We start from the raw sequence: 15,412 nt of genomic DNA on the forward strand, positions 1-15,412 counted from the left end.
GAAACATCAAGCAAAAGCCAGTGCTCAGACAATCCTCCTGAAGACTGGTTTGTCTTTGGACAAACCCCATCATTTGCCAAAGAAGTCATGGGACATGTAGCCTGTCCTGTCCCCACCATTTTTTTTTTTTTTTTTTTTTTTTGGTACCAGGGACTGAATCCAGGGGTGCTTAACCACTGAGCCACAATCACAGCCCTTTTAAAATTTACTTTTATTTTTTTATTTTTTATTTTTTGGCAGTGCTGGGGATTGAACCCAGGGCCTTGTGCTTGACAAGCAAGCACTCTACCAACTGAGCTATCTCCCCAGGCCCCTAAAATTTTATTTATTTATTTATTTATTTATTTATTTATTTATTTATTTATTTTTGAGATAGGGTCTCACTAAGTTGCTTCTTACAGTTTCGATAAAATGCTGAGGCTGGCTTTGAATCTGTGATCCTCCTGCCTCAGTCTCCCAAGGTGCTAGGATTACAGATGTGCACCACTGTGCCCAGTTGCCTGTCCCCACTTATTTTGGAGGCTGTCTGCCACTCAGTACCCACTCACTAAGCATCAGGCATGGGCGCATACCCAGAAACCCTGAGGCAAGGTGGACTACTTAGGTTCTGAGTGCTGGGACCCACCACTATCCAGGATCACCAGCTGCACAACCATCTTGGGGACACAGTTGTGACTCTGAAGTTGGCTGCACCTACCCATGAAGCATATGCCTCTCGTCTTCACAGAACACCTTAGAAATTAGAGCAAAGTCAAGGCCAGGTGATGGCCCTCTAAGACATGGCTCAAAGGAGTGTCTTTTAGCCCTTCTGCCAAAAGAGAAAAACAACTTCAGATGAGAAGGACTTCTAGGGTTCCCATCCTCAGAATCTTCAAGGAAAACAGTCTTTCTTTGGGTGAGCAGCTGCCTTAGAGTGGTACCTATGGGGCAAGGCTTTTTTTTGGTACTGGAGATCAAACCCAGGGGTGCTTTACCACTGAGCTATATCCCAAGCCCTTTTCATTTTTTTATTTTAAAACAGACTCTAGTTAAGTTGCTAAAACTGGCCTTGAACTTGAGATCCTCCTGCCTCAAAATGGTATTACACAAGGCCCTGGGTTCAATCCCTAGCACCACCACCAAAAAAAAAAAAAAAAAAAAAAAATGGTATTACAGGTCATGTGCCACTGCACCCAGGAGGGGCAAGGCTCTTCTACAGGTTTGGAACTTAGGGTATGGCCATGTGAAGACACTGATCCACACAGGCCTCATCTGCCATCACAGCAAGTCCAATGTGGTGAGCCTTAGCTCACAACACTGTGCATTCAATACAAAATTTTAATCCAGCATTTGGTGGTCAAAACTTCATAGGAAGGGCTTTAATATATAAGTAAGCCCTAAGGTTTTGAAAGGTAACCTTTCATAATGAATAAAAATTTAAAAATCCAGATTATGGAGAGGTGCCAGTCAGCTAGTGTAGACTCAGGATTTAGTTATCAGACTCAGTTCCCCAAGCTGCAGCTTCCAATCTACAGGCCCAGGCCACCGAGTCACCCCTCACTTTTGCAAGAGAAGCTACAAAGACTTGTGTGGACACTCCTCAGGCAAGCACCACTTGCCTCTGTGCTGATGTTCAGGGCAGAAAATACACCCCTCTCAATCCCAAAAGCCAGACTGTGAAGCACTGCTCACCAAGGGCACACAGCCTAAAGTCAGAACATCCACACTCTAGACAGGCTCATGGGGAATGAGTCGAGGACAGTGGGCCCAACGCCAACCTTCTCCATACCAGAGAGCCATCCTCAGTCAGAGAGCCAAGAACTAAACCCCTCTTACTGCAAAGACAGATGCAAGGTATCATCCTGACATTGAGGTTACTTTTAATTTTAAATTTCAATAGGTTCTGTCACTCAGCTGTGTAAAAAATACCTAGTCATCTCAGTCAGGTATGGTGGCACATGCCTGTTCTCCCAGCAACTCAGGAGACTAAAGCAGAAGGATGTAAGTTTGAGGCCAGCCTGGGCAATTCAGCAAGACCCTGTCTCAAAATAAAAAATAAAGCCAGGTGATCACAAATTCAAAGCCAGCCTCAGCAAAAGCAATGTGCTAAGCAACTTGGTGAGACCATCTCTAAATAAAAAAAAATTAAAAATAGGGCTGGGGATGTGGTTCAGTGGTCAAGTGCCCCAGTACCCAAGGAAGAAGAAGAAAAAAAAAAAAAAAAAAAAGTAAAAGAAAATGACCCTTAAACTCCCTGCCCCTCCTCTCAAAAACCCACACCCCCAATTATGAGAAAAACACTGTCAAATCCCAACAGGGGAGCATTCCATAGTAGCTGACCAGTATTCCTCAAAACTGTCAACATTGCCAGATGTGGTGGCACAAGCTTGTAACCTCAGTGACCCAGGAGACTAAGAAAGGAAGATTGCAAGTTCAAGGCCTGCCTAAAGAACTTAGGTGAACCATGTCTCAAAATGAAAAATTTTGAAAAAGGACTAGGGATGAAACTCAGTGGTACAATGTCCCTGGTTCAATACTTAGGACGCACATGCCACACACACAAAGTCAAGGTCATCAAAAAGTAAAAAAAGAATGTCTGAAAAACTGTCACAGCAAGAGGGGCCCAGGGAGGCATGATGACTAAAAGTAATGTGTTCTGGATGGATTCCTGGAGCAGAAAAAGGACATTATGTTAAAAACTAGAAGATTTTGAATAAATTATAGACTTTGGCTTATGTATTAACATTGATTCTTTACACCAGGGATGGTGACACTTGCCTGTAATCCCAGTGACTCAGGAGGATTGAAGTTGGAGGCCGGCCTGGGTAATTTAAAGAGACCCTGTCTCCAAATGAACAAAGTGGGAGGGGGGTATGTGCTGGGGATATGCCTCAATGGCTGAACACCCTGGGTTCAATTCCCAGTACTGCAAGAAAAAACAACCAAAAGCAAAACAGTGAGACAAGCAGGCATGGAAACCATACACACAGGATAGATTGCAGGAATATCCTGAGAAAAAGCAGCGAGAAGCAAAAGAGCCAGGTTCGAAAAACTAAGGCCACAACAGCCCAAAGCCTGTCTCAAAAAGCAAGACGGGAACACAAAAACAGAAACTGGTGCAGACCAAGGCCTGAGGAAGGGGTGGCCACCACAAAAGCAGGCTGCTCAAAGCTTATAACCATGGGGTAGGGATGTTCCACAGAGGGAGTTTCTCAGGCAAAGAAGAGGAGTCTGGAGAAGACAAGAACCATGAAGAACGAGGCAGCTACAAACATCTTGGACACTCTCCCAGGCAGCAGGCTGGTAAAAGGAACACAGCCAGGTGTTGAAGGCAGGGTCCCCTTCTAGGAGAGGAAGGTGACAGGCCAGAGAGAAGGGGGTGGGGCAGGAGTGGGTAAGGAGTGCTGGCACCTGAGGACCCAGCCAGCAAGTTTCTTGGAGCACGCAGTCACCAGGAAATGGTAAAGAAGGAGGAAAGGGCAATGGCCAGAATGTGGAGGAAAAGGTCACATGTATATGCCTTCCTTGGAGGGACCAGCAGCCCTGGCTGTACTACAACCAAGCCCACAGCACTAAAGACCCCTTTGACCCAGCGAGGGGTGCACAGGCATCACAACCTAAGACTTGGGCTCTAATGCAAGGTCCCAGAAGGTCCAATGGCCCCTCTCCTTCCAATGCCCAGTCTCCTGGAAATAAGGGAGAACTGAAAAGTCAGCTCAATCCCCTTTTCTCACACTTTTCCACTGTAGGTCAAGCACTTGTGAGAATGTCAGTAGTTTCAAGTCTCTGCAAATCTCACTAGCTTTCTCTAACAACATCCAATACTCAACTGTCACTTGGAGCCACAACTCCTTCCTACTAAAGTCAAGTCAGTTCCTAAAGAGAAGAATGAGCCAAAGAATAGGATTTTCACAAAAAATTCACTGTAAAAGTTACACCTTTAACTGAGTGAATTCTAAACAAAGCCCCACGGAGACACCAGCCTTCTCTGAGTGGACAGACCTACAGCAGCCTGCCCCCAAGTCCACACAAAAGACCTGCACCTCCAGAACCAAAATCCTTGATATCCAGACAGACCTTCAAACCACCTCTTCACATTCTTTGATTTCCTGCAGGTCGCAAGCTGACTTGAAACAGACTCGGCCCATCCCCCAGCACAGAGGCTGGCACAGAGGGCACCAATCTGGTCTGTGGAATGAAGTCAGCAGGCCATCCAGGAACCGCACACCCACCTTCATCAGGCCCCTTGGCAAATCTCCAGGTGAAAACCACACACTCACTCTCAGTAGTGGGCTGTGAGAGGCTTACCCATGTTCTTCATACACAGAATCTGCAACACCAGCAACCCAGCTTTTATCAGCCTCTGAGTAATTCCACAATTTAAACACAACCCTCAATCAGGTGCTCTGATAAAGATTTGAAGCCCATAAGAGTCAATCCTTTATAATGAACTGAGTATCTCTCTTAGCACATTCAAAGCTTGGAAACCTCTTGGAATAAACTTTCAGTTTAAACACCAGGAAAACTTTTCAGACTAAGACAATAAAACAAGACTTTGAACAACTATATTAATGCAACCAAGGTCAGGTAGAGAAACAGAACCCAACAGCTATCAAGGATCCAAACAGGCCTCATTCATCTCAGAAAGATTATATTCCTCATGACCCTGAGAAAATGAACTCTACCTGTGACCTGGCAGCTAGAGACTGAATACTGAACCTGTTGGCAACATTCAAATAATTATTTTAAAAGGGTCTGACATCACACTGAACAAGTGAATGGTGTGATCCAGTCACAGAAGAATGCACAAATGAGAAGACTTCAATGGTACGTGTCCAAAACTTACTTTCCACACCAGCACTTCCTCCCCTATGCACTGTCCTTTGAACCTGCCTTCAAACAACTGCACTGAATACCCCATCACCACCTGTCATCCCGCAGGCAGGCCCTGGAGCATACCAGCATGGCCTTGGCCTCACAACCTGCTACACCCTAGTGCTCCTCTAAGCGACTTGCTTGTCCTCACAGAACTGAAAACCCACCTAAGATTGTGCCCAAGGCATTCCACAAAAGGCACTCTTTGGAAAGGGAAAGTGCATAACAGGACACTCTTCTCTAAACATATCATCTCACACAGGACTGGTCACTCTTGCCCTTCCTTTCTGTAGCACTTTCCAGCTCATCACAGGAGTCAGTCAGCTGTCCACGAGCACCCCAACCCTAGCCCAAAGGATGAGGACACACTGGAAAGGCTGACACGTGTCTAGAAGTCAGCTGATCTTCCTCCCTAAAACCATGCTGCAGGCAGCCCAGAGGCCAAGACCTGACTGGAAGCCTCACTCTTCTTTCAGGCCCCATCTCTGCAGGAGGCTGCTATGATCCTTATCTTAAACTGGCACATCAGAGGAGCACAACAAGTACTTACTTCCACCCCTTATTAGCATGGGGACCCCACCTTGCCAACTTGGTAACTGCTATTGGGAAGTCACTGTGGACAGAAATATATCATGCTCCACACCAGATGGGCCATGTGAGGAGGAGCTACCCACTCACGAAGAAGTGTGATAATCAGAAGCCACTTCTTTCAATGCTCTCTGCCTTTTCTACCACCTTCCCCCACAGATGCAGCACCCTTGCAAAAGCTAGCACACCCAGAGAATGCAGGAAGTTGCTCTGCCCAAACCCCAACTCTCCCTTTAACAACACTGCTGCACGTTTCTTTTTTCCAAAGGGAGAGTTCCAAGCCTCACCCAGCACAGCATCAGCCCTCAATGAGGATGAACCAGAGCTTCTTTCCAAACAGCTGCTTTCTGACAGCACACAGCTGAAACAGGTCCCAGGGGTCATGGAGTGCAGTCAACTGCCCAAAGAAATATGTGTGTTCTCCTCCATATGAAGACATCCCTCCTGCCTCAGCACAGCAAGACACCCCCATTCAATCCTAGAGGAAAACACCCTGGAGAGCAGCCAACAAGGACTTCCTTACATCAGGTGCTGCGTGGAGGTGCCTGGCAGACCCTCCTTTGGGGCTCCTCATGAGGAGTGAGGTGACAGTGGGGTCTCTGCCAAATCACACTTGACTATTTATGAGCCAGGTATTGAACCTCTCACCTCAGTAAGCCTATCTGTAAAATGGGAACAATATCTACCTCACAACATGATATGAATGAAATAGCAAAGTGCCTGCCTTCAGGTAAAGGCTCAATAAAGACTTACATCCTTTAGCCCACCATAGTGGCAGATTGGGTTAAGCACTCATCTTCATAGCTCATACTCTGTTGGAAAAGTTAAGTGGGACAGGGTCTTCTCACACAGAACCTGCCCTGCCACCCTAATGTACAGATGCAAACTCACTCAAACTATTCACCTCTATCTGTCCCTCAGGTAAAAATCCAATATCAGGGTCATTTCTCTGCCATTACTTACAGGAAATTTGGCATATTCTCACACACATGCATGTGGGGGACTCTAGCTGACAAGGTGCAAAGCCTATATTCTCTCAATTTCTTATGTTGAGGTCTATCTGTAGTTCTTTGCTGCTCACTCGGTTCCAGTGTTTTAAAATAAAAAAGCTGCCCGAGGAAAAGCAAATGGCAGACTCAAATTCCATCATGTGTGTGTGTCAAAGTCATGAGAAAATGTGCTCTTTTCTTCTTTCCCACAGACATCACCAAATACACACCTTGCATTGCAACAGCATCACTGTGTGAAAGTTCGCTTTACAAATGTCCAGGATGAATATCACCCCATCCATTAGGCATGCCAGCAGCCTAATTTGTTTTTTGCATGCGAACCCAGGCACCTCAGGGTTTAACCTGTGTTTGCGAAGTCAAAGACATCCATTTTTCCTTTCAATCATTTTCCTCCACCAGACAAGTACCCCTTCTTTAGACTTTGGATTCGTCATCAACTGTCTCTACAACGGAAGACTGTATGTAACCTGAAGTCCTTCCAAACTAGTTAACACAATTCAGCACAACTGAGAGGTCTCCACCTCAGAGAGCCTATACATTCCCTCGAATTGTCAAAGGGACTCATAACTCCAAACACATTACGATCCGCTATCAAAGTCGCGTCCTGGAAGATAAGAGGGCAAGTAAACTTCTTGGGTCTTCCTTCAATTAAGGGATTCTTTTCTTTCTTTTCTTTTGCCGAGCTGGGGATCGAACCCAGGGCCTCAAGAGCAGGCTAGAAAGCGCTCTACCACTGAGCCGTACCAGTAGCCCAAAGGGATTTGCCTTTTGAACCAAATTTTGCTAGCTATCTGACATTCTCCCATGACCCACTTCACATCGCATACAAGGTATACATACTTAATCCACAGTCCCAACATTCCAAGACTGAACAGAGGAAAAATATAAAAACACTAAGGATACTTTTAGCAACACAGTGAAAACACAGAAACATTTCACCCAACAAGTGGTTGGTTTTGTTCCCCCTAAAGCCCCTCCTCCCTGTCAAGCTCACACTCTCCTCCGCGGGGCCTCAGAGCCCGGCCTCCCGGCCTCCCGGGGCTTCCTACCTTACTGAGCCCGGCCACGCGCAGGAGCACCCAAATGCCCGGCCGAAAAGACAGCGTCCCGGACCACCTAACCAAGAATCGGGGGGCCGGACCGCTAGCATCAGGTGTTCAGGGCAGGATCCCGCACCCTCTGCTTCCTGGGACCCCGCTCCAGGTGAAGGCCCAGAGCCGCTCCTCGGCAGACAGAACCGCAAGGTAAGCCCAGAGGCTCGGCTCCAGGCTGCGATGAGGCGAAAACAACTTTCCAGGCACTTCTACCCCGCCCGCCGGGTGACACCATCCCGGCCTCCCCCGCCCTCCGCGCCTGTCAGCTCCCTGGGCCGCCCGGCGTCTGCCGCAGCCAGGGCTCGCGCTCCAAGCTGCGGCCGAGAGGCCGCCCGGCTGGCTCCCGCGGCCCGGCCCGGCCCGGCCCGCCGCCCGGTCGCAGGTGAGGCGCCGCCCGGTCGCAGCACCGGGCCGCCCCGCCAGACCCAGGCGGCAGCCGCGCTCACGGATAACGGGCCAGCGCGCCCCGTCCCTCGCCGCGCGCTCACCAGCTGGCTGGTGGTCCTGGCCATGGGCCCCGCGTCGGCGCGGGCGCCTCCCCCGCAGCGCTGCGCGGCTCAGCGCCTGCTCAGCGTCCTCCTCCCCGCGGCGGAGCCCCAGCAATGGCCGCCCTCATCCTGTGCCCGCCCCGCCGCCTGCCACCCCCGGCGCCGCCCCGCCCCCGCGCGACGCCGAGCGGGACTTCCGCCGCCGCCGGCGCCGCCGCCGCCGGCACCCATTGGCCGCGTCCGCCGTCGCTCGCCGCGGCTCACTGTGGCCCCGCCCCCGTCCCGAGCCGCATTTCCGGGTTGGACCTGGCCCCGCCTCGGTTGGGGGAATCCCGCGCGAGCCAATCAGGAAGCGTGGGGCGGGGTCGGTCAAGCTGTCATCGCCGCTCCGGGTCCGGGAAACTGAGGTTCGGAATCTGGTCCCGTCAAGGTCACACCCGAGGCAAGTGGCGAGGTTGGTCTAGAACCCGCGACTCAGACTGGGGGCTGGCCCTGCGTGAACGCCAGGACGCAACCTGTGAGAGTTTCACAGCTCACGAGCGACCGCGGAGGAAAGGCGCCCTCCAGTCTCTTACCAGGCGCGCCAACAGTCCTGCAGCACCCTCGGAACTGCGTCTTTGCCTAATGTTCCTGTGGTTCTTTTTTCTTTGGGTGGTGGTGTTGGGGGGTTATACTTCGGTGAAATACCCATAAAATGTACCATTTTAATTTATTTTCTTAGGGCCTGGCATATGCTAGGCAAGTGCTCTACTATTAAGCTATACCCCCTGCCTTTAACTTTTTTTTTTTTTTTTTTTTTTTTTTTTGATACTGGGTTTTGATCCCAGAGGCACTTTACCACTGAGCCACATCCCCAGCAAATGCCCCCCATTTTTTTTTTTTTTTTTTTTTTTTTTTTTTTTTTTGAGGCACAGCATTAGTAAGTTACTTAGAACTTCACTAATTTGCTGAGGCTGACCTCCCTTGAACTTTCCATCCTCCTGAGTCACTGGGCTTACAGGCATGGCCACCGCACCTGGCTCCTTTAATCACTTTTAAGTGCACAATACATCGATATTCAGTACATTCTCATTTTTGTGCTGCAATGATATCTTCAAGCTAGGATCACCCTTATGACCTGAAGGTATTTTTTTATTATATTTTCTGGTGCTGGGGATAGAACCCAGTGTCTCATATATGCTAAACACACACTACCACTGAGCCACACCCCAGCCCCCGCAGTTTTAAACAATGTTTTAAATTTTCCAACAGCAATATATCTTTATTTAAAAAAATAATAAAAATTTAAAACCAGGCACAAAACTGAGCATGGTGGTACAAGCCTGTTATCCAGCAGTTTGGGAGGCTGAGGCAGGAGGATGGCAAGTTCAAAGCCAGCCTGAGTAGTTTAGCAAGGCCCCAAGCAACTTAGCTAGAAGCTGACTCAAAACAAAATAATAGGGGCTGGGGTTGTAGCTCAGTGGTAGAACACATGTGAGGTCCTGGGTTTGATCCTCAGCACCAAATAAAAATAAATAAATAACATAAAGGTATTGTATCCATCTACAAATAAATTTTTTTTTGAAAAATAATAACAACAGGGCTGGGGATGTGGCTCAGTGGTTAAGTGCCCCGGGGCAATCTCTGGTACCAAAGGGGGGGGGGGGCACAAAGGCACAAGCTGACAGTCTTAGTTACTCAGGAGGCTGAGGCAGGAGGATCTCTTGAGCATACAATTTCAAGCAACATAGTGCAACTCTGTCTGAAAACCCTAAACAAGCATCCCTTATATTGTTGCTCCCCTTTTCAGATGAGGAAACTCAGGCACCAGGGAGGGCAGTTCCGCAACTTGCCCAGGTTCATGCAGTGCCAGGATCCAAACATCCATGTGTCAGAGCCTGTACATCAAACCCTAAGATATACAGCTTTGACTGTCCTTGTCCTCTGTACATTTATAGACCTTTAAAAAAGACAAAAAACAAACCAGGTATGGTGACATATGCCTGAAGTCCCAGCTACTGGGGTCAAGGAGGTGGCTGAGGCAGGAGAATCACAAGTTCAATGACATCCTAGGCAACCTAAGAGATCCCATCTCAAAATAAATTTTTTTTTTTTTAAATTTAAGAGCTGGGAATATAGCTTAGTGGTAGAACACTTGCCTAGTATGCTCTAAGCCTTGAGTTCAAACCCCCAGTACCCCCACCTCAAAAACAAAAACAAAACCCCAGGCAACTTAACCCCTAACCCATGCTATCCCTGCTGTTTTGATACTTGCTTCTTTCACTTAACAATGTATCACGCTGTATCCTGTCCTGCTCTCCTGACCTCTGACTGCTTCCTCCTCAGGTGTGTATGGTCCAGAGCAGGCCACTGGAGGAACACGACATTTAAAGATGAGGTGAATGTTTATACCTTCAGGTATCGCTTTCCTAACAGACATGAAAATGTTTCCCCATTTTATGTTCTTTGTTTTCTTTTTCCCTCGTACAAGGACCTACACTGAAAATTGTACCCTTTCTTATCTTTTTAGGATAAAATTCTCAACCTATGGAATCACTGGGCCAAAGTATACTTCACGCTGCCAAACTGCCTGCCCCACTGGGCAGTCTAGTTCACAAAAACTCTCGGCCTGAGCGGACCCAGAGAAGCTCGCGGTGGAAACCTGCTCTCCACCCCCTCAGGAGCCACGGCAAGCAGCCCATGAGCAGCAGCTGCTGTGACGGTTCCCACTTTTCACTTGAGGAGACTGAGGCTTCCATGGCTGGTCTACTCTGCTGTAGAATAGAGTTCGAGGTCACAGAGCACAGCATTCAAAACCAGACCTGACCGACTGCTCTTAGTCACTGAACTCAACTGCCTCCCAGCAGCGCTTTCATTTACTTTGGTCCTCACAAAGTAATTAAAACTTGCCCTGAGCCCAGCATGGTGGCACACGCCTGTAATTCCTGACTCAGGATGCTGAGGATCACAAGTTCAAGGCCATTCTCAGCAACTTAGTGAGACCCTGCCTCAAAATAAAAAATTAAAAAAAAAAAAAAAAAAGAAAATCAGGTAACTAGGTCACAGTTTTGGTATAGAAAAGGTATAGTTTGAAACTTTTTTTTTCTTTTTGTTTGTTTGTTCATTTGGGGCAGGGTGGGGGGAACAGCAATGGGGATTCAACCCAGGGGGTGCTCTACCACAGAGCCACAGTCCCAGCTCTTTTTATTTTTTATCTAGAGACACGGTCTCGCTAAGTTGCCCACGCTGGCCTTGATTTTTTTTTTTAAATATATTTAGTTGTAGATGGGACACAATTCCTTTACTTTATTTATTTTATTTTTATGTGGTGCTGAGAATCAAACCCAGTGCCTCCCATGTGTGAGGCAAGCACTCTACCAATGATGACAACCCTAGCCCTGGCGTTGAACTTGTAGTTCTCCTGCCTCAGCCTCCCCAGTCTCTGGGATTATAGACATGTGCTGCCCCCGTTAAAAGGTACAATTTAAGTGAACAGAAAGGAAAAATGCCAGGGTAAGAGCTGTCAGCAAGGAAAACTCAGACCCAAGTGGAGCAGGTTTCCAGAGGACTCCTAAAAATTAAAGGTTCTTGCCACAAAGAAAGTTGAATTGAGGGTGGGTGTGGTGGCCATATCTGTAACACAATGACTAAGGAGCTTGAGGCAGGAAGATCACAAGTTCAAGACCAGCCTCAGCAATGTAGTGAGACCCTGTCTCAAAATAAAAAACAAAAAGGGTTAGGGATATAGCTCAGTGGTAGAGCACCCCTAGGTTCAATCCCCAATATCGAGGGGAAAAACTGAATTGAACTGAGGAACTCACAGGGAGATGAGAGAAAAAATCCAGAATAGCTCTACCAGAAAAGAAGCACAATCAGAGTCCACACCTCCCCTTAGTGCTCTCTACTGTGACTGATATTTACTGTCACAGACAGATACACTGATTCAGTCTGTAGTCATCATACTCTGCCTGGACAGGAGGCAGAAGACATAGTAGGTTTAAGAGATGAATCCTTAGCCACTTCAACAGAAAAGCAAGAGATAATGACCACAAACAATGAATTAAGATGTAGAAAAAAGTACAAAGATACTTCTAGAAAAGCAGACATACCTGGCTATGGAGGCACACGCCTATAATCCAGTGACTCCAGAGGCTGAGGAAATAGGGTCTCAAGTTTAAGGCCAGCCTCAGCAATTTAGTGAGACTTTGTTTCAAAATATAAAAAAGATTGGGACATAGCTCAGTTGTAAAGGACCCCTGGGTTCAATCACTGGTCACACACACACACACACACACACACACACACACTCCAAGGAATGTTTTAAAATAACCCCTGTAAGTGTAAACATGTATGTAAAATGTTTTTTTTTTTCACTACTGAGGATCAAACCCAGGACTTCACATGTGCTAGGTAAGCAGTCTACCTCTGAGTTACGTCCCCAGCTCCCCATTATGTAAAGTAAATGCAAAGACAAAAGCCTGGAAGTAAATATAGGAAACACTGTTTTCCACTGGGGTGCAGCCTGGGTTCTCTTAACTTTTTTCCCTGTTCAAGTCCATTGAGCCAACATACAGCCCTATGGTTCTTAAGTAGTTCACAAGAGAAACAGGGAAGAAAGGGGTGGGGCGGCTTGAGTAAAAGTAACATGGTGAAAGGGAGAGCCCACTGAGCGAGATGCAGTCAAGCAGCCTCAGGGAAGGGATGAGGGGAGAGCAGGAGGCTGCTGCCCTGAAGAGAGCAGCTGAGCAGCAGGGAGGGCAGCAGGAGGCTGAGGAAGGGCAGTCCTCACTCTTGCCAGGACCTCAATGGCAGACAGGAGGCGAGGCCCAGGCCAGACCCAACCAGCTTCTCTTCTGAGCTCAGGAGGAGGGCACCCCATGTGGGTCAGGCCTGGAGACAATGGACACTAGAGGAGATGGTCTCACCTGTCCAGCACGGTTCACGGCACCCAGCTGGAAGAGAGAGATTGTTCCCCACTCTTTCCTGTCGCTTTCCTGCCCAGCACCTTTGCTGGCTGAAGGGTGTCTTGGGCCAAGGATGCAGAGGCTTGATTTGACATTGTGAGGTCACGGATGCTGGACAACAACCATGAGGGGGCAGCAAGGCTGCCTGACGTGCAGAGTGCTGTCTGCACTGGCCTGTTCACGTCACTTTACTCCTCACTTATTCCCATAACTCTGGCAGCACAAGGGGCTCAGAGACTAGGAACCTTACCCAATGTCTCACAGCTAGGGTATTAGTTACTTGCTGCTGTGTAATGAATTTTCCCCAAACAACAGATGTGCATTGTCTCATGTTCCTGGGAGTGTGAACTCAGAGAGGGACCCAGCTGGGTGGTCTGGTTCATGCATCTGAAGGCTTGAGCAACCCTGGAGGACCACTTCCAAAGTCTTATTCCCACAGCAGTGGCTTGAAGTCTGTTTCTTTCACGTGAGCTGCTCCACAGAGCTGAATGTCTTCATGCTGTGGCAGCTGGCTCTCCCCAAAGCAAATGGTCCAAGAGAAAAATGTCAGACAAAAGCTGGAAACTAAGGGCTTTTTTTTTTTTTTTTTTTTTTTAATCAGGGAGAGGGGGTACTGGGGATTGAACCCATGGTTTCTACCCTTGAACCTACTGAGCTACGTCCCCCAGCTATCTCCCCCTTTTTTGGAGATAGGGTCTTGGCTAAGTTGCTTAGGGGCCTCACTAAGTTCAGCCACAGTGCTTTTTATAACCTAACCTCAGAAGTGATATACCTTCTCTTCTGCCATGTCCATCATTAGAAGGATCATCATGGGGGGCCACCTTCAAAGCTACTACCACAGCTAGCCAAGGGCAAGACAGAATTCCCACCTACTAGGATTCATGCAGAGACAAGAGAAATGAGAACAGAGGGGAAGGTGGGTCCATACCTCACAGATTTTCAAGCCAGAGGTAGGCACTTAAATATCAAGCCAAGGAAGAGCTGCAACAGGCAGAGCCCAGTTGGTTTATGTTTTAGACTCTCCTGCAGCCGCTTGGCAGGGTCTGGGGAAAAGGATCACAAGGAGCAAATAGGGAGCCAAGGAGACCAATTAAGACACAGGTAGGTGAGAGGACAGGGCTTTTCAAACAATAGCCTCTGTCCCTGGTCCCCATGCCCAAGTCTCCCAATATGCACTTGTTGATGGCTGCAGATGAACAGATGGATGAGAGATGTGGAAGTGATCCAGCGGTTTCCAAGCTACCTAGGTGAATTCACATCCTCCCCTATAAAATGCACCAAGTGACAAAGAAACTTGACTGGCAGTCAGGAAAGCTGTGAGAGATCTCAGTCACCTAATTTGCCCTCCCAAAACCTCACTTTCCTCAGCTATAAATAGGTTTGAGTCAAAAACTGATTAAACTGTCAAAATCTGAAAACATCCACTGTTAGTAAGAATGTAGGGAAACAGGGTCCCTCATGCACTGATGACAGGAATATGGTTATGTCATTTTTAGTTTTGTGTGTTGGATGCTGAAACCTGGGGATGGACTAGTATCGTCCTGTTAGACTGAGCAGGAACACTCCTGCCTGTGTCCTTCTCTCTAGAAGGATTTAAACCAGAATAATGGCCTTTCCAAAGATGTTCAGCATCTAATCTGCCACCTGTGAATATGTCATGAATCTACAGAAAGGGGGGATTAAGGTTGCTATTCTGCTGACCTTAAAAAAGGGAAACTAGGGCTGGGGAGATAGCTCAGTTGGTAGAGTGCTTGCCTTGCAAGCACAAGACCCTGGGTTTGATCCCCAGCACCACAAAAAAAAAAAAAAAAAAAAAAAAAGGGAAAACTAGCAGGGTTCTCCCAGTGAGCCCAGCATAATCACAAGGGTCTCTAAACATGGAAGACGATGTGGGATGGGAGTGATGCGACAGGGGAAGGATTGTGGGCCACTGCTGACTTTGCAAAAGAAAGGAGTCAGCAGCCTCCTCCAGGAAACCGAACAGAACAGGAGCCTCTGCAGAGTTGCCCCTGCCTTGACTTCAGTCCATGAGACCTATTTCCTACGTGAACCTCCAGAACCGTAAAACCATAAGCTCCCATTGTTTTCAACAGGTTTGTGGTGATTTGTTAAGGCAGCAACAGGAAACGCCTGCAGAAGGCCCTTCTCTGGTCTTCCTGGGGACAAACGGGGACAAGGAAGCCACAGAGCCAAGAGGAGTGCCCTGGAGTATCTGGATTCCCCAGAAACGCCCATTCCCACCCCTAGACAATCCTCAACAAGGGTGCGGTGGGAACTGGTCACTGCGGTGGAACACCCATGTTTACAGAAGGGACCTGGGCACCTTTTACAAGAGAGACACAGTCATGCACTACCATCTGGGAAGCTCTCCACATGCTCACTTTAAAAACAGAATTGCCCAGCAGTCCCAAAAGCGCAATCCCACTTAGTAAAAC

General features: G+C 48.0%; 1 protein-coding gene across 4 annotated transcripts in view; it reads right to left on the bottom strand.

Moving 5' to 3' along the window:
* Positions 1-8,180, bottom strand: part of Pdpk1 (3-phosphoinositide dependent protein kinase 1) — a 71,178-nt gene extending 62,998 nt beyond the window's left edge. Inside the window, exon 1 of one of the 4 annotated variants that reach the window (XM_047533310.1) lies at positions 8,035-8,180. In XM_047533310.1, coding sequence (XP_047389266.1) covers positions 8,035-8,058 — 24 coding nt within the window. In that variant the 5' untranslated portion in view covers positions 8,059-8,180. The remainder of the gene's footprint in view (positions 1-8,034) is intronic. The other 3 variants (XM_047533312.1, XM_047533313.1, XM_047533309.1) reach the window with 3 other exon arrangements.
* Between the last annotated feature and the right edge of the window lie 7,232 nt (positions 8,181-15,412).

The sequence above is a fragment of the Sciurus carolinensis genome, chromosome 18, assembly GCF_902686445.1.
Source record: "Sciurus carolinensis chromosome 18, mSciCar1.2, whole genome shotgun sequence".
NCBI classification, from domain to species: Eukaryota; Metazoa; Chordata; class Mammalia; order Rodentia; family Sciuridae; genus Sciurus; species Sciurus carolinensis.